Source organism: Diorhabda carinulata, chromosome 8 (genome assembly GCF_026250575.1).
Source record: "Diorhabda carinulata isolate Delta chromosome 8, icDioCari1.1, whole genome shotgun sequence".
Lineage (NCBI taxonomy): Eukaryota > Metazoa > Arthropoda > Insecta > Coleoptera > Chrysomelidae > Diorhabda > Diorhabda carinulata.
The window spans coordinates 19,426,215-19,452,491 of NC_079467.1; the positions used below are offsets into that span (position 1 = coordinate 19,426,215).

Genomic DNA, 26,277 nt, shown 5'->3' on the forward strand with positions numbered 1-26,277 from the left:
AAATTTCTAATTCCATATTTCATAAAAAAATTTCAAAATACTCTATGAAAACTCATATCCCTCACATCTTTGGAAATTAATTGTATATAATACATTTGACACTGACTTTAACATTAGGCGAAAGAGCAATACTAATTTCGATAGTACTATCTTATTTATTTATACACTTACCATATTTAAAATCAGTTACTCCTTAACTCTCCAAAATTTTTGAACAATAAAATTCAAGAGTTCACTCACTAATTGGATAACCTTTCACAAAAATTATGGCAAAATGAATCCTCCTCGCTTGCTTCTCGCGTTTTCCATTAAAGTCATTCAATAGATTATGAATATGTCAAAATTTTGGCAACTGAAAATCTATGCCTTAGTTTAACTATAAACTTCAATTTCAACTTCATGACGACCTACTCTAATCTAACTTACTTATCTAATCTACTAATCTACAGCACCAAACATTATACTATTAGATAAACTGAGTCCATATAATAATCCTTTGTCAATTACTTTGACTACAGTTACCGATACAGTTATCCAAGATTAAAAAAAAACTGATTCTTCAGATATCACAACTCCGGAGGACATGAAGTGTTATTCCAAATTTATTAAGATAAAACATATTATGCATATTACATATATTCAAGGTGTATTGAATGTCTTGCTTTGGATTTGGATTCGTTTAAGCTTATTATTGAATTTTCATTTTCACAGTTCAATTTTAATATTCAAAACTTGTTTAGAATATAAATTTTTATAAATATTTGAAGAAGTATAATGAATTTTAATTATTATTATTTCAGGTTCATTTACATCACATCTACGACACTACGAATGGTGCTTCAACAACCAAATAAACTAACTAACAACACTTATTAAACTAAAACTTTTTATATGAGTTAGTAACGTGGTTGATAAACATAAAAATCGCGATAATTTTGGAGCGAAAATTTTTTAAGTGACGTTCGATAGGCTTAAACCGGTATGTCGTGTAGTTTTCGGTAGTGCAGGTACTTTATCGATAACAAAATGATGGTGGAAGTGATAATTAGCATAGTGGGAATAGTTTTTGGAGTAACGGAGGTCATTGCTAATGCAGGTGAGTTGGGTTTACTCATCACTTATCATTATTTAATAAAGGATAATAATATCGGATTTTGAGCTTCTGTATCCAAACATTCTAACGTTCCAAAAATATATGCAACTTTTTCATGATTCTCATTTCATCAATTCTTGCGCTTATCTTCCTATTAGTAATTTATATGTTGAGAAACAAGTAGTACCAATGGAAATTTTGTAATTTATTACGTTTTTAGTATCTTCAATTTGCGGTTTCTCATTTTTTTTTAAATATTGACACATGTGGCTCTTTTCCAAAAAAATATTTAAGTCTAATTTCCATAAAGATCACGTAGAGTTTCCTAAACTTTTAAAAATTTGTAAAAAAAGATTATACCAATTTTTTTCTTACAATGGTAACCACATTTTTTCCAATCTACGAGGATGATCTTTTTTCCCAGTGATGTTCAAAGCAGAGAAGTTAATAAAATATAAAGACCTGCAGATCGAAGTACAGAGAATGTGGAATGTTAAAACGAAAGTAATACCTATCATCGTAGGATCAACTTATGGCGTATTCTTTTGGAAACCTATGTTTGGTGATGACATAATCCCCTCACCATAGATTCAGGGCTAGATAGCAATATTGTGATTAAACTGGTCACAAATGTATTGGGTTGTTTCATTTAGATTCTCATACAATTCAGGAATGCATATTTATATTCGGATCTAAATTCAGCCATAGTGGATTGATTTTTTTGAGAGTTCAACACTTTACGAGTATGTGAATCAGTTGAAAAATTACTCACATTAAAATCTTCAACCACATCTGATAAATTCTCGACAGACATCCAAATATACTTACAAAAAGAATAGAGCTCCTTGGAGCATATCCTTTCTAACAAGTATAGAGATGAACATTGGATTTGCGTTTTATGTCTCCACCAGAAGTATCCATTTTTGCAAAACTAGAAGATATATGCTTCAATTCCCGATGCACCCACCCACCCACTTCGACCACTTTCATAACGAATTATCAATTTCGATACGCAACACCCCTTGCGTCAATAATAATTTTGATAGCTAGAAGTAGCTTTTTGAAAATATGTTTCATTACAATCATTAAAAATTGGAAAACAATTGAAGATATGTTACTAGTACAACAGTGAGTTTTAACTTCTGTTTGGCTTCTCTTCGGAACAAATGTTGAATCAAGGAAATCAACTGTGAGATTCGTGCTATCAATCCTAGTGAACTGATAACGCAAGTTATGGTTGCAGAGCAAACGTCAGGAACCACATCCTGACTGATTGCAGAAAACATTTTTCACTACATTAATATCGAGTGAATTACCCAACAAAAAATATAGTTATACTATCAAAAATTAGGTCAAATTCACTCAACAAATTGAGGAAATTGAAAAGAAGCGTAATACGTTGGAGAACCTTGTCTGTCGAACGCAGAACACAGATTCTTCAACGATTAGCAATATTCGTTTCACCTGCAAGTATTGAATACTGGTGTGTTTTTCGACTCAAACTTGGAACTTATTTTTTCTCAATAACTACGCATACTAATGTCTCCGTTTCGGCTCCCACTTTGAAGCCATTATCAAGTGAGAGCTGGGGATATGGTGGTACCCATTCCGTGGTCGCAATCTGACTACTCCACACAGTGAATCACAACACTGGTGCTAGATGATCGTCTACCGAAAGTGCACGAGCAAGCAGACATAGTAGACATTTCAAAAAATCGGTACATCGCATATTAACTTTAAATGTGCCGCGTTTTCATCGAGTGTTTGGCAATGTTTCACAGATTTTTTGTGCCGATTCATAACCATGGATGAAAAGTGGGTCAATCACTCCATATCTGAAACAAAAAACAATCAAAACAATGGACTGACTGAAAAGGGAGAACCGCCTCCAAAGAAGTCAAAGACCGTTCTATCTGCATGGCGTCGGTTTTTGGGTATGCCCGTGGAAAAATTTTCATTGATTATCTTGATAAAAGAAAAACCATCAACGGTGAGTATTATGAGAGATTAATGCAACGTTTCAGCGAAAAAATATAGCAAAAACAGCCGCATTTGGCTAAAAGAAAGTGTTGGTTCATCAAGAAAATGCATCAGCTTACACATTCGTTATTGAAATGGCCAAAATTAATCAAGTAAAGTTTGACCTGCTATCTCATGCACCCTATTCGCCAGATTTAGCCCTCTCGTATTATTTTCTGTTCCTAGACTTGAAAAATTGGCTCCGTGGTCGAAGATTTTTCAACGATGGATAGGTTACGTCTTATTATTATTCTTATAATAAAAAGGGTAACGAACTTATTGAACATCGCTGGGAAAAGTGTATGGAGCTGAAAAATAAATAAATTTTGTTAAAAACTTGTTTTGTTTTCTTTGTTGGGGCAGATATCTATTTCTAAGACCATCTCGTACAAACGAAATTAGAAAAAATATAATTTTTATTTGGATTATTCAATTTAGATTGATTTTGGTCAACTGGTTTATGCATTATGGTTTAAACAGTGTATTTAAGCATCAAAGATAGAGAAAATCAAGGAACATACAAACCAGAGGATGACAAATTGATAAAATTACTTTTGAACAGAATTTGTTCCAGCCCGTGATGACATAAAGTTATTAACATCGCACTCCAAACATTATTTTTATTACGCACTTAGTAACGGGTATTTTACTACCAGATGCACTCATTTGTATGTAATCTAAACATCCTAACAAAATTGTATATATTTCTTGTTCCTCAATAACTGCGCATACTAATGACTCCGTTTATATATATATATAACAAGCATTCGTTTGTTTTATTGAACGACATCTTGATGTTTAATTGCATGAACCAGAATATTTCTATAACATATAATGTAACAGACTTTGTTAAAATCCCAATGTATACCAAATTGTCTGGAAAGCTATAAAAATTTTTGATGGTTATCGCAGGAAGTTTGTGTTTTTAAAAATTAAGATGTGATTATTATCATCCGAGAATGTAATAGCTGGTTCTTATTTGTGGCAATGCGATTAATCTTCGATACATCCTCTCAAAAATGTTGATAAACTGTAAACAAGTGTTGAGAGAAACCGGCATGACGTATTAATTTTTTTACACTATCTCATATTTATAATTAAACATACTTACATTGTTTTCTATTCACATTTTAGTATGAATTACAAATTAGTTTATATTGTATTTTCCTAATTATTAATATTCTATCTATTTTCGCTCAATTTCGATTTTCAAAATAGTTTGTTTTGATTTTCCAGTCCGCTGTAATGCAACCAACGGTCTTTTCCAGGCCGAAAACAAAAAAAAATTATTAATTTTTCAATGTAATTTCTTTAACTCTATACTCTTTTTCGATGTTCGATAATTTCGATACCCTTTTTATAATAAGAGTCGTAATGGTCCTCAAAATGGCCATTAACTACCGACATAACCGCCCATCGAGCCATTTTTTCAAATCTGGGAACAGAAAACAATACAATGGGGCTAAATCTGGCGAATAGAAAGCATGAGGTAACAGTTCTAACTTTAATTCATTGATTTGTAATGTGTGAGCTGGTGCATTGTCTTGTAACAACAACATTTTCTTCTCGGCCAAATGGAGCTGTTTTTGCTTGATTGCTTCGCTCAAACATTGCAATAAGTTCCCATAATACTCGCATTCTTTGGAGCCGGTTCTCCCTTTTCAGTCCATTGTTTCGATTGTTTTTTGGTTTGGATCTGAATTGATGGACCCACTTTTCATCCTTGGTTATGAAACTATTGGCTGCCAAACAAATACTCAACAACGTGGCGTCTTCAAACTTGAAACATATTTTGTATAGGTTATGTATTTTCTAATACAGCGGTATCTTTCAAGCAACTACTGCCATCTCAAGGTCAGCCCGAACCTTCCTCATTAAGCATGCGTATAATTTGACACATCTTTTAACTTCATTGGTTTTTAGTTGTCACTTTGACGTTTGAAAAAAAGCACAAATATCATGAAATACCAATTTCTTCTTCTCTACTAAGTATAGCTCTCAACAAGAGTGAGTTGACCATAACATAAATACTTTCAACATTGCACGTTAAACGGAAAATTATTCCATTATGGTTTTTATAAACGGATTCATATTTTGGCTTGGATTTATTTGAAAATAAATACAATTTTCATGATGTGAATTCATTTTAAGCTTAAAAACCATTTTTGAAGCCATTTGTTGAATGCACCAAATGTATTTTCTCCAGAACAAATCTGACACAACATCACAATTTATTCACAAAGAAATCACCAATAATTATTCGAACCTGTGTGAGTAACATCTTGAATTTACCTCTTGTATTCTATATAATTTCAAAATTTTTTCATATTGAACAAGATATCTTTCTTGAGAGTACCAGCTTGAACATTTTCATCGCATCCGATTTTTTATTTAAATTATCTGCTAACCGAAACTTTGTTGTAATTATATCTCAAGGTATTTTATATGCTTCTTTTACCCTCTTCGAATCAATGTTTCAGTCATTAGTTTGTTTCAGGCGGTTCCATTCAACACCAGTAAATTCAAACTTTTACCGCTTTCAAGCGATGACAGTGAAGCCTATCTGAAAATTTTCGTAGCAGAGGCGTAATGGGGAGTCCAAAATGTGACGATTGAGAGAAATAATTTGTTTGATTCAACCCCAAAATCAAAGAAGAGTGATATTGTTTATGAAATTCCGTGTAATAACTGTGAAGCTACATATATTGGCCAAACAAGCCAATACCTTGATAATAGAATAAAAAGTCACAAACATCTTACAAAACATGCAAAAGAGAAAAAGCATCAGTTCGATTATACAAATACAAAAATTATTAGAACAGAAAACAATTTAAAAAAGGGAGAATTTTACGAAATGATAGCAATTCAAAATTTTAATTTTGCATAAATAATAAAAAAAACATAAATAAACTCAATATGTATAGAACCAAATAATACATGTTGCTTCGAAACACACTGTGTGAGGTCTAAAAAGACTGAAGTGGCGATTGGTAGTATGGAATTTCCATTTCCGTTTAGTACAAGTACATTACCTGTCTACCTAGAAAAGCTGAGTCCAGGAGTATAGAGAATTTCCGGGCGAACACCTGGATATTTTTGCTCGCGTACTTAATATACTTTTACATTTTCCAGATCCGGGCAAAACTCGGACCGAGCGTTCTCTCGGACTGTGTGCCCGCAGCGTAAGAAATAAATGTTTTTAAATTTAAATTATTCTTACATCTATCAATCTCAATACTTTTAATACATCTAGCAATCTATTATTGTTATCATTTTATTTATTGTTTATACTAATTTTTCAGCAACATTCGTTTTTTCTGAATGTCCATATTGTAATTGGACCGGATACCGATTTATCTCCTAATTTGTCCTTTTTTTTCGTCCCCAGCATTATAGCTAAATCGGAAATCCCACCCTACTCTAAATCCAATATTTTATTCTTAGTATACATACTAATTCCAAATCTAAAAATATTAACTAATCCTTTTGTATAAACAGGATTAGTTAGCATTTTTTATAAGATATATAAAACCCAGGACCAATATAAAGCCTTTCTCGAAATTATCGAGAATTGTTAGGAATGTCACTTTTAGCTCGTAGTTTTTATTATATCCTGTATTTTAGTGACGCAATTCTCCAACTCCACCAAGTCGTCTAGTAAAAGCGAGCACCCTTTTTTTGGATAGTTTCCTGAAGATATCACCGGTGTATAGAGGCAACTTAGCTGGCTGGGTGCCAGTTCCTGCGTATAATATAAACAATTCCAAACTTGGACTCAAGAGTTTTTATGCTCAGGAAATTAGTAAATTTATCGTGTTTTGCTGAAACTTCTATGGAATATATTAATCTTAAGCATGAGGGTGTATTCTAGATATATACGAGGGTTGGTTTGGGGAGTATTAATAATCCATTGTAATTAATTGCTTGAACTAAACGTTTAATAGATAATATGAATATATGCGTTTATCTCACGGTCAACAGCGACACTCAGATTTATTGAACCAAATATAAACTCCTGGACAAAATATTTATAATATAAACTAAGTTTCATTGAAATAATAATGAACACCTACAAATTAGTCGAATATGATCTTAACATAACTTCAATTTGCCTTATTTTCTACATAAAAGTTTGTTTTTGTTGGAAATGCATAAATAAACTATCACACCTCCAAATTGAAAAACAGTAAAAGAGAATAAATGCATATGGACCAACCCTAATACCGCGAAGACCCTCCTTTACTTCTTATCACCATTTTCATGCGTCTCGGCATGATTGATATCAAATATTCAACAAAAGCTTGCGGTATATTTTCCTATTCTTCAATAGCGACCTCTATGAGTTGGGGGAGACTATGACTTCGAATCCTCTTTTTGAGATAGTCTCATAGATTTTGTAAAGGATTCATATCCGGGCTGTTAGGTGGCCACTCTAATAAAGGGATATTAACATCATGTAAGTAGCCAATAACCTCTCTAGTCAAAGAATTAACCCCAACAAACGGAGCAAAAGACATGTTCGATAATAATGTTATCTAAGAAATATTAGGCATTCATAGAGCTCGTATTTATAGGAACCAATTCCGTACGAGCATCGAAGCAAATTCCTCTCCAAAACATTTCAAAGCCACCACCAAAAAGCACTTCAGAAGAGATATTACAGCTGGAAAACCTTTTTCCTTGTCTTCGCCAGAAACGTTCACGTCCATCCGGAGCTTTAAGGCTAACTCTAGGTGCAACAGAATCCGTTTTCAATCATTGATGGTCCAATTCTGATGTAGTCTTGCAACATTTAATCTCCTAACTTTGTGTTGTCTGGTAAGCAAAGATTTTTGGCTGCTCTTATCTGCTTCACGTGAACGTCTTCTAACCATTCGAGACGATATATCGATATAGATCTGATAATTCATTTTTTAGCAGATTGCTGGTGACTCTCATAGCACGTTGTCTCAAAAAACTTGATTAGTGCAATGTTTCCGCCATTGTCCAGGTCTTCGATGATACGAACTCGAACTTAGCTTTAATCAGCACAAAGTAAATTGTTCATTTTGTTTGGTTAGTAAGGGCTACCAATTTTTACAAATAGAACCTTGTTGTAGATACGAACTACAAGATTTTGTGTGTTAGTTTAAATAAGTGACATATCTATGAAATATCTATTTCTCTTAACTATTAATACGATATGTATAGAAATCACTGCGTCTGCAAATGAATGGAATGAATCTTTAAACTCTTCCGTGCATTAGAAAAAGTGAATCTGGTAGATAGTTACCAATCTTGAAGAACAGGTTAAAGTGGTACGAATTTATTGAGGTAATCCGTATTTGCTCATTAAATTTATTTATTTATTTGATATAAAAAATATATTTTTTTCTTCTGTAGTTGCTACATTATAATTTTGATGGATGAATTGGTAATCATTTCAGAATATTCGCTATGATAAATATTTCCTAAAGAAACAGTGACCGGTAGAGGATATTATGTTATTTTTTTGTCCATTTAGTCATTATAGTATTCTCAGAAATTCACTACTCACCATCAAATGAATACAAAAGGAATCAAACAGACAGGAAATGTTAATTATTTAAAATTCCACTCACAATCTTGCAAAATAATAAGTCAATGCTATTAGAATAAATATGAAAATGAAACGCTATAAAATATACCCAGGGAAAAATAGTTAATGTCAATGAGCTAGGCTATAATACAGACCATTTTCAGACCATCACATGATGTTAAGTTCACCAACATAATATGTATTGATAATTTATAAATGTATCAAAAAGATATGTAATCCATTCTCGTTTAAGTTCAGTGGACCGTATGTTGAATACCCTGAAGTTCGTCGGTGAAGGTTCAGTATAAAATGTAATATTTTTTTTTTCATCCCATGTTCCTTACTATGACTCAAATAACATAAAGACACTGCCTAGTATAATGATTATTGTAGTAGGATTAGCTTTTATTAATTACAGCTAATTAATTGTAAGCTTCATCCCTTTCCTTGCAATTATTTTTGTTCGAAATGACGTCGATGCCTCGTTACGTATTTTCTCATTCAAACTTTTCTCATCAATCAACTTCATACATTAAACCTAGTTGGATTATCAACAAAGCCTCTTTTGTAAAGATAATTTTTTTTATGTGAAAAGCAAGAACAAGAGGGTGAAACCCTGAAATGCCTTGATCTTGAACTCCTATTCTGGGCGTCTGCAGGCTAACTCGGTGTTCATGAGCCACATCTGCCTATCGAGTAGATCTTACGAATACTGCTCTAGGTGGGATTATGCTCGGAAGAGCATCTGCCGTGGTAGTATCGGTAAAACAGAGTCAGGTGAGCAACCTTTCTTCTATGCTTTAAGCTGTTTCTGGTCAACTACGGATCGCTAAATTGCTCTCTTCTATATTGAGTCGAGCAACCTCAAGATACACTTGGGACCCGAGCTTCAAATGTGCGAACAATGCTCCAAAAATGGACGAATCTGAACCTGGTAGAAGATTAGAAACTGTTGCAGAGTATATAACTTTTTGGTCTTAAAAAGTTAAAAGTTTTTGTGAAGCTACTTTAGCTAATTTTGCTGCGTGACTATGCCAGTATATATTGCACCCAACCTTAACACCCATACAGGTGTTAGACCCAGACAGGATCAAATCATGATCTGCAGTGTCGGCCTGTAGTCTGGGTCTTTGTCGTATTAAGCTCAATCAGATTGCTTACGCCCCACTCTAGAATGTTTTTACGATCGGTAATGGTTGTGGTGATCTGTTTTTGCCTACGAAGCTATAAATCGGGTTCGCAGTTTTGTCGAGTAGATCGTTGATCTATAGGAGAAAGAGAGTCCAGTGCGATTGCTCTGGATTTCCCGTATTTCTCTATAGCTTCAGTCCATTCTTTGGCGACTTAAGCTAGGGGTTCCCTGGTTGGATTTTTACGAAAGTCATATTGATGGTCGTTGATGATGTTAACAGACTCAAGATATCGTAAGATTTGCTGGTTAACGACTTTCTCCATGACCTTGGCATTGGTTGAGACTAAAGCTTTTTCCTTTTTTTGGTATGGATTGAACCCGAGCAAGTTTCCAATTGGTTGGAGATAGACCTCTTTTATATAATAGAGAAAAGAGTACGCATATCGGACCTGTTAGTTCAGCTGCGCATCTCTTCAATACGATTGGCGGTATTCCATCTGGACCAGTGGCTTTATTGATATCCAAGCTTTTGAGAAGTTTCACCACATCTCGGTTTCGAAATTCTATTTCTGGCGTCGATATACCAAATGCAGGCAGACTGGGTGGTAGTTTTTCACGCGATTCAAGATTTGAATTTTAAGTGAAGTTCTATAATGCCAAACTTAACATGGTCTAGGCGGATCCTGAGTTTGGATTTCTAGTTCACACGTAAGCTGCACTATTGGAAGCTGCAATCATCGGCACAGCGACAAAACTTGGAACCCAATTATCTTCTCTAGCACATTCTAGATCTTTAACCTCTATATGGGCTTATGATAACCCAGATAAAATCAAATCATAGGACACATATTTATGAACTTTATATGAAAATATAGTAGAATTGTTACGATATAATTTTATTTCCCCGTCAAGGTACATTCTATTATCACAATTTTGCGACAAAACTCAAATTTAATTTTCTATTTCCTCAACGCAACAAGAAACAAAATGTTACCAAAGTATTCACCGTTTAGTTTATAACAAGAGAACAAATTATGCACCAAATCTCTTTCTCTACGTTCATTTTATTACGTCTGTAGCTAATCAAACTTTCTTAATCAAAGATGTAATTAAATTTAGTTGTAATCATACGGATGTGAACATGAACACTTCAGTTTTGTATTTTCTACTATAATTATTGTTGGAAGGCGTCAGAAACAGCAAACATGATGTATACTTTCCTTTCCCAGGGAAATTTCTCAAACAAGTAATTATTCTTGTTGGAAAAGTTTACTGACATTACCAACACTTGTTTCGCACACAATTTAAAAAGTTGCACTTGCAATGAAACTCGAGAGCATTGGAGTAAATTTAATGTAATTTCGATTCCGTATGTTCATGTAGGAAAAGCTTTTTTTTAATAAAGTGGATTTACGACGGCTGATCTCTTTGCTATGCCCTTGACCCGCTTACAATAAAAAATTGGCAGTTATAATTTTTATTGTTCAAAACTCTCTAGATCACGCTTTCCTTGCTAAAGTTGCATCTTGAATTGTTTATGTGGTGGCCAACTTCAATAATTCTACCCGTTACTATATATTCTGGTCTCTATGTCATTTTTGTCATGCCTAAACTGGGTTAAAGCACAGCTGCAGATGTCTCTTTCAGTTTTTTTGTATGCATCTGTTAACATTCGTGGTGTCCATTGTGAAGAAATTCTTTACACGTCGATAAAGAGTATTTAATGCACCGTTTTTTCAAGGAATCTTCAACTATTTGTCTAATAATAGTCACAAGTCGATCTTGTAATAAGAGTATCACGGATTTTACTGAATGTTCCAGATTTATGTAATTAGATATTTCACATTAATTTATTATTCTCTTCTCACGTATTCTAAATATATTACTCTAAACGACGTTACATATTAGGGTCAATTGAACAATTGAATAATCACATAATTTCTCTAGCAAACTGCAACGGATGACTTAAAAAAGTATGTAAATTGCTATGAGCCCCTGACAGGTACAAGGTGTGTCACAAAAACCGCGGTAAATCGTTTTCGAAAACGAAGTAAAATGGTTACAAAGTTTGAACGACTATCTTTTCAATATAACTCAATTTACTACTAATAAACTTATTCCAACGCCTAACCATGACTGGAAACTTGTTTCGGCATAGCTCTGAAGTTAGTTTTACGTGAGGAATAGTATGGAAACATTTTTTTCTGGTTTTCTGGTAGAACCATGTAAGTAACACGATGTGCGACAGTATGCAGTTCGGTTAGAAATGTTTATGTAATTTATAAATTACAATTTATGATTATTTTCTCCAGAATATCTCTTTAAGGCAAACAGTTCCCTTGGAATGTACCGCGAACTAAAAATCTACATATTTCCTAAACCATGAATTTTATCGAGTTAAACAAAGAGTACCTTTTTGTTAAAAAATCGATTGGAAAATACATTGCTGCTATCTTTAGATTGTGCAGGCTGTCGCTATAAAAAATTCGGATTGTTCACCATTGGGCATGAGCCACCTCCGACCTTCAAAACACTCTGTATACGACTTTTCAAAAGAATCAGTTCATCATAAGTAGTAACATGGTTTTATTGAAAGGGAATCTTAAAAATGTCATGATTTTGAAGATTGAGAAGTAAATCATTTTTAGGGAAACTCTCACGATATACTTGTAGTATTCTTATTCAAAATATATTTTTGACACAAATATTTGGATTGATTGTGAGTAGTTTGATTACAGAATTTCATTCTAATATACATCTACATTTGTTTGCAGTGATGCAGTAATAAGTTTATCATCGGCATGTCGCATCTTTAAATCAAGAAAAAAATGTTGTTTACTTGTATTTAAGCAACGTCGAATCTTCTAATAGATTAAGACCAAAAAAGTACTCTTCTTCTTCTTATTTTAAGACTGTGTTTTGTGTTTTCAAAGAGGCAGCCTAAGTTGTGACTGCGAGGACCAACTCTCATACCTTTGGTGGTCTTCCAAGCGGTCTACTTGTATTGGGTCTCTCTTCCTTTGCGATTTTCGCCAGTCGATCGTCGTCCATTCTATTGACATGATCTCTCCATGCTCTTCTTCTAGTTCTGGCCCATCTCACTATATCCGGAACGTCACACATTCTTCTGATTTCATTGCTCCTTATTCTGTCTCTTAGTGTTTTCCCTGTGATTGAGCGTAATGTCTTCATCTCGGTCGTTCTAAGAGTCCGCTTAGTAGTTGCAGTCTCCGCCCTCGTTTCTATGGCGTATGTCATTACTGGTCTGACACAAGTTTTATATATCCGTGTTTTGCTTTCGATACTTAAAAATTTATTCCTCCATATCACGGTTCGAAGGAATCCTGATATCCTAGATGCTGCTGTTGTTTGCGTTTTGACTTCTTGTTTCAAGTTCCTATTGCTCGTGATGTTAACCCCTAAATATTTAAAAGACATAACCTGCTCTACACTTTTATTATAAATTGCCAGTTTGCATCTTCTTGGTTATCTCGCTATCGTCAAGGATTGTGTCTTTTGTGTCGATATGATCATATTGAATTTTTCTGCAACTGTTTCAAATCTGTGCAGCAGTTTTTGCAGATTATCCTCATCTTCGGATATCACAACCGCGTCATCAGCGTAGCAAACTATCTTAAACTCATGTTTTCCCATTCTGTATCCTCTGCCTGCCGTTTTGACTTCTTTTATGATTTCGTCCATTATAATGTTGAAGAGTATTGGGCTGAGACTATCTCCTTGTCTGATCCCTGTTGATACTGGCATTTTACTGGAGAGTTCGTTGTTTACTTTTACATATGTGCTATTTCCGTTGTTCATGTCTCGAATGATGTCTATTGTCCTTTGGTTTACGCCTCGTTTTTTTAGTAGCTCAATGACGTCATGTAATCTCACTCTGTCAAATGCTTTTGTTAAGTCTATGAAGCACATAAACGTGGTTTTATTGTACTCTATGGCCTTTTCGGCAATCTGTCTTAAGATGAATATAGCGTCTATGGTTGATCTATCAAAAAAGTACAATATCTGCAAATTTGTTTTTTTTTATGTAAAAAGCAAGACTTGTCTTGGTAGCTGATTCTACAGGCTTGCACTTCTCCCGGTAAATTGATGTTATGGGCGTTTGCAAGCAAACTCGCTGCTCATCACGCGCACGTCTGCCTGTCGAGTAGGTCTTGCAAAAATTTCTCTAGGCGCGATAATGTTAGACAGCTTGGAAAATAATTTTTCGTGGTAGTATCGGTAAAACAGAGAAAGGTCGGCGACCTGTCTGCTATGCTCTAAGCTGTCCATGTTTTTGGTCTTGTTTTATTCCCTGTTCACAATAAAATAATTTTCCCTTGATTCCTTTATTCACGCAAAACAGAAATATTTAATTCGAATTATTAGACAATAATCAAAAAATTTTTTGGCTGAAATCTCAACTCATTATTTTTATTTATGAGAGCTTAAGAGAACTGAGTAAAAGACCTGGCATAAAACCAAAACTGTAGAGGGTTAGGAGTTTACCTAAACAAACAACAAATACAATGTCTAGATAGAACTTTTTCCAATTAATTTCATGATATGAAAACTTAGTTATAACTGAAGGAAAAAAACTCAGTACCGGAACACTTCTTCCTAGGTAGGATAATGAAGACAACTTTGGTTCATGCTAATTTATTTATATCAGAAGGTTTTAGCCTACAATCGAAATAAAACATATTTCTTTAACTGTTTCTACTCTTAATCTATACTATACATACTTTCTTGAATGAATAAGTAACGTTTAACCAACTGCTTATAAGACAGCATAATATTTGGAAAAGAAAACGGTTTTAAAAACAAAAAAATTGTTGGAATAGAACCTAATATAAAGAAGTCATAGAATAAAATGAGAAATCTATTATTGATACTAAAGATCTAAACAATTTAATGGAACATTGTGATTTTATTCCGTGTAAATAAATGAAAAGTGATGTTTTCGAAACAATATTATATCCCCTCGAATTGAATCATATACCGAATTGCTGGTTTTCCAAAATTTATCAAATTGACATTGGAAAATTCTAACATTTTAGTGATAGATGCTCTCTTGCAAATACTAGTTTGATATATTTTGGAAAAATCAACGATTCTGAAAGTGATTAGAGTTTTTTCTATGAGTCTAGTCTAGACATCGAAACGTCAACCTCTTGATTCAACGTTTTCTTTATTAATTGTGAAAAAATATATTTTATCAAAACTGTAGTCGACAAAACCGGTATATTGGAAAGAAACATACTCCCATATCATGTCATTGCTTCTAGTTCTTCTTCTTATCCTCCTCCTCCTGCTCTTACTTATTTCCCACCCCTAAGTGTCATCTCACCGTCTAGCTTGTTTTTAATTTATTTTTGATTATTATATTTCGTTGTGGGATTGTGGCAAAATTGAACAACAAAGTGTACTAAATCTAATGTATTTTTCGGAGCTTTCAAATACTTATGTATTTATCGTTTGGGAATTAATTAGTTTTGAAAAAAAAAAAAGAAAACATTAAATTCGTCGATTTCAAAAATCAATATTCAAATGGCAATCTAAAATGACAAGCTGGAAAAAGGCTATAATTTTCAAGGAAAAAATTTAAACTGTCCGTGAAACAGCACATTCCAGATGGAAACCGGAGTCGATCAGATCACAAAACATTGAACGTGGTAATAATAATTTTTATTAGTTTCAGTATATTGAAATTTATTATTACGTATATTTGTTAATCACAGTTTTTTTACTTATATTTGAGTAGTAATAGCAATGTTATGTTGTATCTATGAATAAACATTATTTCTGACAGAGAATTATTTTACAATCCTGAACTGAATTAATCAAACAGGATTGGTTGGTTTACATACTAACCAACGGGTTACTATGTTAGTTTCTATGAAACACTAGAAAGATGGCTAGTTCGTCAACAAGCTAAAAACCCTGGTTAATTTGTATAATGTTTTTGTGGTTTGTACTTTGTTTAGTTTGTAAACTAGTTGGATAGTGTACAAACCAACCAATGCTGGCAGCTATTGTAGTTAAAAATATTTTATATCAAAATAACAAGACGTTTAAATAGTTTGTGTACTATCCAGCTGGTTTATAGACAAGACAAGTAATCGCTTTAACCGTAACATATGCATAAACAACAAAGAATATCCGTTATTAGTAACCACTCATCTAAAGGGATTTTAAAATCTTATAGTAACGCTACTGGTGGTTGTTGCCGTTCCATCATCATAAAGTTTAAAATTCCGAGAAAGCGTCAACTCATTTGATTTGGAATTTGGTTCCGATCAGCCTTACACTGATGAATATTCATGCTCAGAAGTAGTCGTCTGTGAATAATGAACTTTTAAAGATGGATCAGAGACTTGTTTCAACCAATCCTAATACAAAATGAGGATACTTTAGTAGATTCAACCTAATTATGAAATCTATCAACTGGTCTTTGATTTAATGTAATGTACAAATCATTTTTCTCATTTAAATATATATAAATTTTCATTTTCCTAAATTGTCTTGATTTTAGGTCTCTTCTGATTGAAAATTAATTTTTATTGAGAAAGGTAAAATTTGTTTAGACCTATTTCTTTAACATAATATTATTTGACATTGACTTTTTTACAGTTGTATTATTTTTCAAAAATAAGTGAAAACTATAAAATCAATTTTTTTTATTGTATTTGATGTATGTTTTTGTGATGTCTCATGGTTTGTGAATACATTTTTTTTATCGTATTGGTGGCCTTTTAATCTCTTTTATATATACTGAGATGTCTGTCTTATGTAAACAGCGTCACAATCATTACAAGGCACTCCTTTTGTTTTTAGGTGTTTTTGAGTTTAATCTGGTAAAATATTTGGACGGGTGTATTCTGTCCTTCAATAACTTATACTAGTATCATATTTAATGAAGTATTTCGAATATTCGATTGTCATACAAATGGCATGGAAAAGTGTTGATGCTTAGTTTTTGTTTCTCATTTGATTGTAATATTTGTTTATTTTTTTCTTGATTATATTATTTTTCAATTTTTTCGGGATCATTACTTTGACTTAAAGCAGTTTTCTCTTTTTTAATATCTAAGCTATCTGATGGTTGGACAGCTCTATCAGCCAAACTCGTAGTCACTGATCTTTTTAGTAACATAGGACGACAAGAATGGAAGTTTAAATATCTTGGGGACCAAATTGGTTTTGTCTATGTATTCTTTAATGTTTATTTTGGTATTCATGATGTAGGTGATCTGTTGATTAATATAAATACCCAAATTATCAGTGTCAAGGCCTACTTGATAAATATTTGTACCTGTACAAGCTCAAATAATTATTCTAGAGAAAATCTGTTATTCCAATTATAAATTCTAGTATTGATTAAGAAAAACTATTTAAAAGGTTGTTTGATCTAAGCGTTTTTGCAGATTTTCATGTGTATTCTATTGTGAGTATTCAAAAACTTCCGTGGATTTGTTACCATTAGAGCATCCAATTTGGGAGATACAACAAATAAATTTGTTAAAATTTTTGGGCTATAATTAACGTATTTTCGAAAAAAAAATACATTGTAACTGAACGTGGATTTAGGGAAAGTCAACTCAATCCCTATACATACTAATATGAATACCAGCAAATTTTCTGTTAATAAAAAGTTATTTTGGCGATTTTTTGTATATTTTCTGGATTAAGAGAATATTCGCAAGTTGAACTATTACACAAAACTGAAAATTCCAAAGTTAAATATGTTATATTGTGAAGTTCAATTATTTTATTGTTACGTGTCATAATTTTAGCAAAGATTTTCAATAAACTACTTGTTAAGACTTCAGCTGAAAACTCAATTAGAGTAGTATGTTAGTGATTTATCCAATCAAACGTGAAATAACAGTAAATTAGAAAAATTAGAAATCGAAGTCTTCCATTGATCTATTGATTATAAATACTCTTGAAATCCTTTTACCAGTCCACGTTTATGCCTGTTATCCCTTTCTAATCCCCGATTTGGCCGTAGAAATTAAATGAGGTGCAAACATCCCAAACACACCATTATCGTAGAATCACAAATGACCTTTTCAACAAACTTTCTTCCGGTTGAACACTTTTTATGTCCTCACTCTATGCTAATATTATTTAGTCTAATGCACTTCTGATTTTTGTCATAATTACGCGTTCACTTTCGTTTTATTGTATTAGAGGGCGATCACGGTCAGGAAATCTATCCAATAAAAGTAATGTTCCTCATGTTGTTATTACAACCAAATTGAAGTATTGAAATCACGTCATTATATTACTTAGACACTGTCAAATAACCAAGTTTGATCTAGATTCCATACCATTAATAATAGTTTTAGTTTGAAACGTATACAAACTCAAATAAACATCCAGAGAATTATATATTACAAATAAATTGGAACGAAGTCTTCGTCAACTAGCTTATGAACGTTTAAGTTGTGGGATTGTAGCAATTAAACACCAAAGTGTACTCTTTTAATGTATAATCTGATATTTTTAATTATTCAACATCGATGGCTAAATTATGGTCAAAGTACAATCTGTATAAAAGTATAATAACATGAAAAATTACTTTCAATAGTTAATTGAGAATTGTGGTATCTTGCTATTTTGTGACATAAAATGGATTCTTGTTGCTAGAATCTAGAAAATATGAAGATTATAAATATTAACAAGATAGCTATAAAAAATATAAATGCAAACAGATGTTATATAGTTATATACAGGGTGACTGATTAGTGTGTTAAAGTTCAGTGTCTCCTTTGTCCTTTGAAATATGAGGGATTTTAGCCATCAGTAGTCTCCACATTTTCCAAAATTCTGGAAAATTATTTATTTCATTTCATTGAATCTGATACAGGGTTAATCAAGATGCTAATACATTATTTTCTTTTTTTTTTAAAATAGATCACCCTATATTTTTTGTTATTGATATGGAACAACCTAATGATTTCGTTTTCTAGCATAGTAATTAATGTATATCAATTTGGCTTGTGAAATATTATGAGCATTTCAGATATTCATTGAAACATTGAAAATTGATTGCTTGAACATGTTTCGAGACATAATTTTTTCTCGACACATCACAAACTTTTCCTAAAACATTGTACAAACTTTTATATTTTCCATTAAGATATACCTTAAACGGGAAGTTGTTAAAATTACCATCACGTAATGATTCAATTGGTAGAAATGTTTCTTTCTTGTCTATACGATGTTGGTGGTATAAATGTACGTGAGTTGCAGTCACGTCGAGTAGAAAATTATCCATTGTGATCTTCGATGTATCCCAACGATCATGTGTTTTTAAATCCATGAGTATTAGTGGTATTGCCCTTTGAGTCATAAGTTCATCAAAATGGTTACTAGTACATTGTTCTTTATTTAGAAAGAGCGGAAAATATCACCAATGTGAAAGTAGATAAATAATCAAATGTAATGGAATTGGAAAAAATGAGAAAGTTTCGTTTAAAACTAAATACTTCCTAACATTTGGTTGTTATTGACTGATGTAAGTTTTCTCAATCGTTCGTACGGTAAAATAACCTATTTTTACAAATTCTTTTCATTTCAAACTTTGCCAATAATGCAATTTTTGAAACTATATAAATGGCATAGCAGCTTTTGTTTATGAAGCTTAACAAATATTTTTTTTTTAATTTCCTACTTCTGTCAATGTCAATTGCTAGACAAATTCTAATTTACCAATCTTCATTTTTGTTCTAATTATATTAATACTTATAAAATCTATATTTAAAAATGTAAAACCAATTTTCCTTAAAAATCCTAACAAATTCAATACCCTGTATAATGTAAGAGAAATTCATGAATGAAGTTATTTTGCCGTCGTGACTTCTAGAAAATTCTTCATTTCATTAATATTCACTGCATCTGATACAGGGTGAATCAAAATACTAATACATCATTTTCTAAAATTATTATTTCTTCAGATATTTTGTCTTTTTTTCTGTGAAAAACAATAAATTGTGAGGTGGCTATATGAGGGTGATTATTAGTTCATTGGTAAGATGTAATCCGATTCGTCAATCTCAAGGATATCAAGATGAAAGTATCGAGATGATAGAAAACGAAAACGAAACTAGCAAATTGTCAAATATATTTGCGTACGTCTCGGTCATCCTACCTGATTACGATTCGGAATCGCTTTGATCCAACCAAGGCTTTATGAAGTCTGCTGTAGTTGATGTCTTAATTGAACCTCCATGTTATTCATTCACTATATCATATCTCTCGTTAGTTCTAACTCGGGCAATTTCAAAAGGTCCTAAATATTTTTATATACAATTTTAAATCTGATACGTTTAACAGCTATCAAACCTCCCTTCTTTTATATTCTCGGTTTTCGACTTTAAGCAAATTAGCGTCTATCGCGTGGTTATATTTTACTCAACCATAGTCTTAAGGAGTGTCGAACAATTGGTAACGATTTTATCGTAGGAGGTATACTCTAAACTCTAAACGCAGGACGTACTCCTGGTTTGTTATTGACCTCCGACTTCTGCAGAAGACAGACACCTACTTACTTGCATCCGTGTGGACCTCGATTTGTCTGCCTTTCTTATGGATAGTCAAGACTGGTCCTTCGATTGATAATTTCTTAAGAAGATATCTTTATTCTTCGTCAGAATTGAATAACTTTTTTTTTAATTAATAAATCTCGTTGGTTATGGAAATTTTTGTATTGCCAAAATCAGGTATTATGTATCCTTGGAATTGGACACGATGTTTTAATATTCGACATTTTTTGAATTTCATCTTCAGGTCATAGGCTTTTGCAACTTGTAACACCATCTTCAATCTTTCAACTCCTTGGTTCTCATCTGGTTATCTGTAGTAGTAGATCGCAATATTTTTTGTTGTTAGTACTCTAATGATATGAGTTATGAAATTTTGGAATACTGCCAGGCTATTACATAATCCAAAGGGCACTTTCAAGACTTCGTCCATTATGAGTCACAAAGGATGTGTATTTTCTGCTATCTTTTTCAACTTCAACATGAGAAATTTCGTTCCGTAAGTCTTTTTTACAAAGTATTGTGCATTTTGTAGCTTATCAAGAATATCCTCAATCAGCGGTGGTTTTTTTTTTCGATATTCACACAATTTAGTTTGATTGTCTTTCTTGAACTTGAGCTGGATCTTATTTACACCCTCTTGCAACCGTTAATTAATTTATCTTTCTAGAATAGCAAATCTTCTAGGTTTTTCATAGGTAGGTTTATCGTTGTCCTCTAAATTTTTTATTTGTATATCCGAAGTCTTGTATGTATGTTAGGGAGGTTGTTAAAAATTAAATTTTTTGCGACGCCCTCTAAAAAACTTTTTTTTTAATGAAAAGACACTGGGATTTTTTTTTAATTCAATACAACACGTATATCTACGGTCTGGGTAGTCTACTTCAGGACAAGCTTATCCTACAGGATATACGAACAGAAAAACTTGAGGGTATCGGGTGAATTGCCACTAATTATCTTATTTTGAGCTTCCCTATATGTTTCTGCTCTGTCTCGATACTTACGTTCCAAATTTTCGAATACTTACATTAAGTATTAGAAAGCTAGGAAATATATAAAAAATAGTACACTTTGGTATTTAATTTTGTCCAATATATATAGAAAGAGAGAGAGAGAGAGAGAGAGAGAGAGAGAGAGAGAGAAAATAATTGTGCTGTACAGTTTAGGTTACTATAGTGTGTTACCCTATATAATATATAGTTTTTTTTTTTATTTCAATTTTGTTCAAATCACTTCATGGTATATTTTTTCATTAGTCTCGTAATAGTCCGTAGAAAATTACGAACTACTGAAAAGGAATGACGTAGTTTTAAAACATCCAAAGTTAATCAAAACGTTATTATTATATTGTATTAATCAAAATTATTATTACTATCAAATGAAGGAGCGGTTACTTTTACTATGAGAAGAAAATCATCCTCCCAAATACGGTAAGATATAGTTTATTATTTTTAATAGAGAGTGTAGTATGTACTGAACCTTGCAGCACCTTCCAGGAGTAATTTAAACAGTTAACTGTAAGATTTTATTGAAATTGAACTAATAGTGATATTGTCAACAATTATTTTCTTTTTTTCTGGAATTATTCACTCTATTTTAATAGTCTTTGGTGTTATTTCCTTAAAACCTAATATTTCCGGGGTTGATTAAGAGTTACCGGTGCAATAAACATTTTCGAATCATAAAATTTTAGGCCAATACACTCATAGGAGGAAAAAAAATAGAAACTTTATCGAGTATTGCTTAATGCTGATATATTAATTAATAATTCTATATCTTATCGATACCGCTCTTCCACAGCGAGATCTCAATAAATGATTCATTTTGAGATACTCCTACGGGGCCTAGGTGCTGAGATATAGGGTGTTCAAAATTTTTAATCAAAATCAAAAATTTCAATACATCAAGAACACCTCTAAAGTATTTTTTCAAATTTGGTGCCCAATATGCTCCTTGATAAAGTAATATTTTGACACTAGCTTTTACCCGCGGCTTCGTTCGCATCGAATCCATTAAATAAGTATCAGAAATCATTATAATAGAAAAGAACGAACTCTGTAGCTACATTAGAACCTGAGATATAGATCTTTGAATGTAGAAAAATTGCCAAAAACCTACAAAAATCCATAATTCCACATTAAATGTCCGCACCTAGGTCCTCTCCAACTCAACCAATTTCAGTGTTCAAAAACTCAAAAGAAAGAAGGTGTTTCAGCGAGTGTTCTTAAACTAAAACGAACTCTGTAGCTATATTAGAACCTGAGATATAGATCTTTGAATGTAGAAAAGTTGCCAAAAACCTACAAAAATCCATAGCTCCACATTGAATGTCCGCACCTAGCTCCTCTCTAACTCAACCGATTTAAATGGTCAAAAACTCAAAAAAAAGAAGGTGTTTCAGCGAGTGTTCTTAAACCAAAATGAACTTTGTAGTAATATTAGAACCTGAGATATAGATCTTTGAATGTAGAAAAATTGCCAAAAACCTACAAAAATCCATAACTCCACATTGAATGTCCGCGCCTAGCTCCTCTCCAACTCAACCGACTTCAATGTTCAAAAACTCAAAAGAAAGAAGGTGTTTCAGCGAGTGTTCTTAAACTAAAACGAACTCTGTAGCTATATTAGAACCTGAGATATAGATCTTTGAATGTAGAAAAATTGCCAAAAACCTACAAAAATCCATAACTCCACATTGAATGTCCGCGCCTAGCTCCTCTCCAACTCAACCGACTTCAATGTTCAAAAACTCAAAAGAAAGAAGGTGTTTCAGCGAGTGTTCTTGAACCAAAAAGAAGTCTTTTTCTTGAATAGAACCTGAGATATTGAGGATAGAACGTGTGTATGTGAATAACTCCCATAAGTAATGTACAGGGGGAAATCGCATTTGAGTATAACTTGTAAATGGTGAAAATTAGATGAAATCCGATGGTTGATGGCTGATCTGTGCATCAATACCTTTCATTGAAAAAAAAATTAAGCAAATCGGTTGGGTAGAACGCCTGAACGGACTCGGAATGGAAATCGGAATCATCAATTTTTTTAATATATAAGATGAACAAACTTTGGAAAAATTTAACCATTGGCGCGCTAGGGTTAGTTAAAATTCTTTTTTAAGTTGCCTGATTATTTTTAGTTAAAAAACTAATAATCTTTTATGGAGCTAAAATGAACGATATTGTAGAAATTTGCCTCTAAACAAAAGTCTGCAGGTAATTAAATACTACTCAATATTTCTAAATTATAATCTAGTAGGCACGTGTGATATTTTTCATTCTACTTCATGAAAAGTTTTAAAAGAATGAGTGTTACATCCATACAAACTGTCCAGTGTTCAAGCATTAGAACCTTGAGATTTTCAGGTGCGTATGGTGTGTGGTAGAGCATTGTCGGTCGAATATAGAAACACCCTGTAGTATAATAGAGGTGCCCTTTTTTATCTTTTAATTGAAAAATATCTCAAATATTATTGTGTTTTGGTTTATTCTTGATATATATATTACTCACACTATATACACATACGACTGACTATGAATTGATTAAAAAAATTTTATCTCTTTCATTTGAGTATAGGCGGAAATTGTGTTAATTAAACAATTCAAACCATAAAATTAAAAGAATTTTGCTGAACTTATTAGTGGGGCTAAAATAGAATAAAAAATATGAACAATCCTGACAATAAAGGAATTTAAAACTAAGTTAACGCTAAACATGCTTCTGAGTAACTTTTTTTCCTTTATTAAGTTTGTGAAAATTCTAATTGCAATTTCGCCTTTTCCTTCAACGTAAGCAAAACGAAATAGCAAACGACTCCCAAACGCTGGCCATGATATTTCATTATAGAAGATGGGTTAATTGAATCGCAGAAATTAAGTTTTCAATTTAATTCTCGTACTGAATAAAATGAATTGGATACTGGGTACTCCCTTCTTTAGAAGTAAATTATTTTTCCTAGTGTAGACACAACTGCGATAATCCAAGTTAAACATTAGTAAATTGTCGAATGGCAACTATTCACATATGAATGAATGAATGAATGACAAATAACATGGGAAAAAACTTCAAAACTTCAAAGGAAGCTTTACCGTAAACTAATGAGGGAAATTAGAATGGGACAAAATATTTTATTAGCATTTGATTGTTCGTTTTCCATTTACTATAAGAACATGTAGGAATTTTTTAATGACTTGAAAACACTGAAGCAAATAATTTTATAAATGTTTCGCATATAACAAGCTTATATTATATTCGACTGTAGGTGAGTTTGTTTGCTCGATTGTATCCACCTTTTTCAATAAAAATTTCATTCAAAAGATGATTCGAACCTCCAATCTCCGTGTTAAAAACTAACTAGTTGATAACCTTATCAACTACAGCTCCATACAGTTTCGACGAGTTGTAGGAATATAAGCAGCGTAGCTATTAAATGAGAGTGGTCTCAATTAAAAAAATATAGTTTAAAAAAACCAAAGAACATGCTTTTAGAGCCCATCATTCTAAAAGTCAAAAATAATTTTTGAAATAAGCTTGAAAAAATAGTGAATCAGAAATACTAGTATTATTTTTAAGGGTAATATCTTGGAAAGGGATGAGGAAATTTTGTTATGGAAAGATCAATCTTAATTTCATCTCCTGAATTTTGTCGAATAAATTTAGTATATGATAATAACATTACACATTAATTGGGTTTCATTATTAATTATTTTCTCAACTCCAAAAGTGTACATTGTATAATTTCTCTCGGCACTAAATCTAAAACATAGTTAATGAGTTCTGGAATATTTTTGGAATCTGGTTAACGTTTACTATTTGTTGTGGTTGCTGAAAATAGCTTTAATTAATCTTGACTGTTAAATTTGACCTAATCTGCTTGCTTCGTTAGTTTCGGGGCACGATAATTTAAACTGGAGATCACAAAACTCATTCAAAACAATTTTGAGATTTAATACACTCTGTATCGAAATACACTCCTAAACCAAATATTTTCTGTTACTTCCAATGATCCAAAAAAATGAAAATATTTCCTAAAGATACATCGAAATTACTTGAACTGAATTTTTCAATAAATATACATGATCTGATCAAATTTGACCAAGACTGGTGTTGAACTGAATTTTTCAATAAATATACATGATCTGATCAAATTTGACCAAGACTGGTGCATTTCAACTGTGCGCCTAAAACAAATCGGAAACATTTTTTTTTCCTAAATTGGTACAACTGATTTTGATGTTCGTACTTTAGTACCAAATCTTAATTAGTGTGTGTTTGTCACTGTTTATTCACCAAAAGTTTGTCTAGCGATATTGACTTTGGGAAAAAATGTTGAGAGAAGGTCGTAAGTTCGTTGAAATGTTGAAAAAATTGTGTTATAAAAGTTGTCGCGTCGACATTGGAGAAATAGCAGAAGGTCTCAACATCAAGTCAACATATTTTGGTTAATATTTTAGGTTCATAGTAGCATAGTGGGTGACCAAGGGCACATAGAATGTCGTGCCCCACTTGACATTACTAAAGGCCAACTAAGTTGGAATTTTTGGAACCGTTGATATTACACCAACACTCACAATTACACTGCCTGATTCGCGTTTCGATAACCAAATTATCGTCTTCAGATACTGAAAGTAAACTTATAGCAAAAGTTGGGTTAAATTTGAAACAAGTTATATTGGATACATTCCTTGTCAAGTTACGTTCACCGATAGGCCAACATGTCAGATGGATGCCAACAATAATTCAGGCCCTGGGTGATGTTTATGTATATATAGTAATTTCCAGAAGTCCAGAAGTGTTTTGAGAAGAGAGTAATATCGTTTTGTATGAATGGAGAGTTGAATGTAAATCTTAATCTACCTCCTTCTAGTAACTGTTTGATTTTTAAATGGAAATTTTTTCGGGAAAAAATTGTTTGTGCTTTCCTAATTAATGT

The 26,277-nt window shown here is 32.4% G+C and overlaps 1 protein-coding gene across 1 annotated transcript in view; it reads left to right on the forward strand.

Moving 5' to 3' along the window:
• The window catches only part of LOC130897334 (discoidin domain-containing receptor 2-like), a 404,892-nt gene that overhangs the window by 20,328 nt on the left and 358,287 nt on the right, over nt 1–26,277 (forward strand). The window contains exon 2 of the mRNA XM_057806133.1: nt 801–1,096. Coding sequence (XP_057662116.1) covers nt 1,027–1,096 — 70 coding nt within the window. The 5' untranslated portion in view covers nt 801–1,026. The remainder of the gene's footprint in view (nt 1–800; nt 1,097–26,277) is intronic.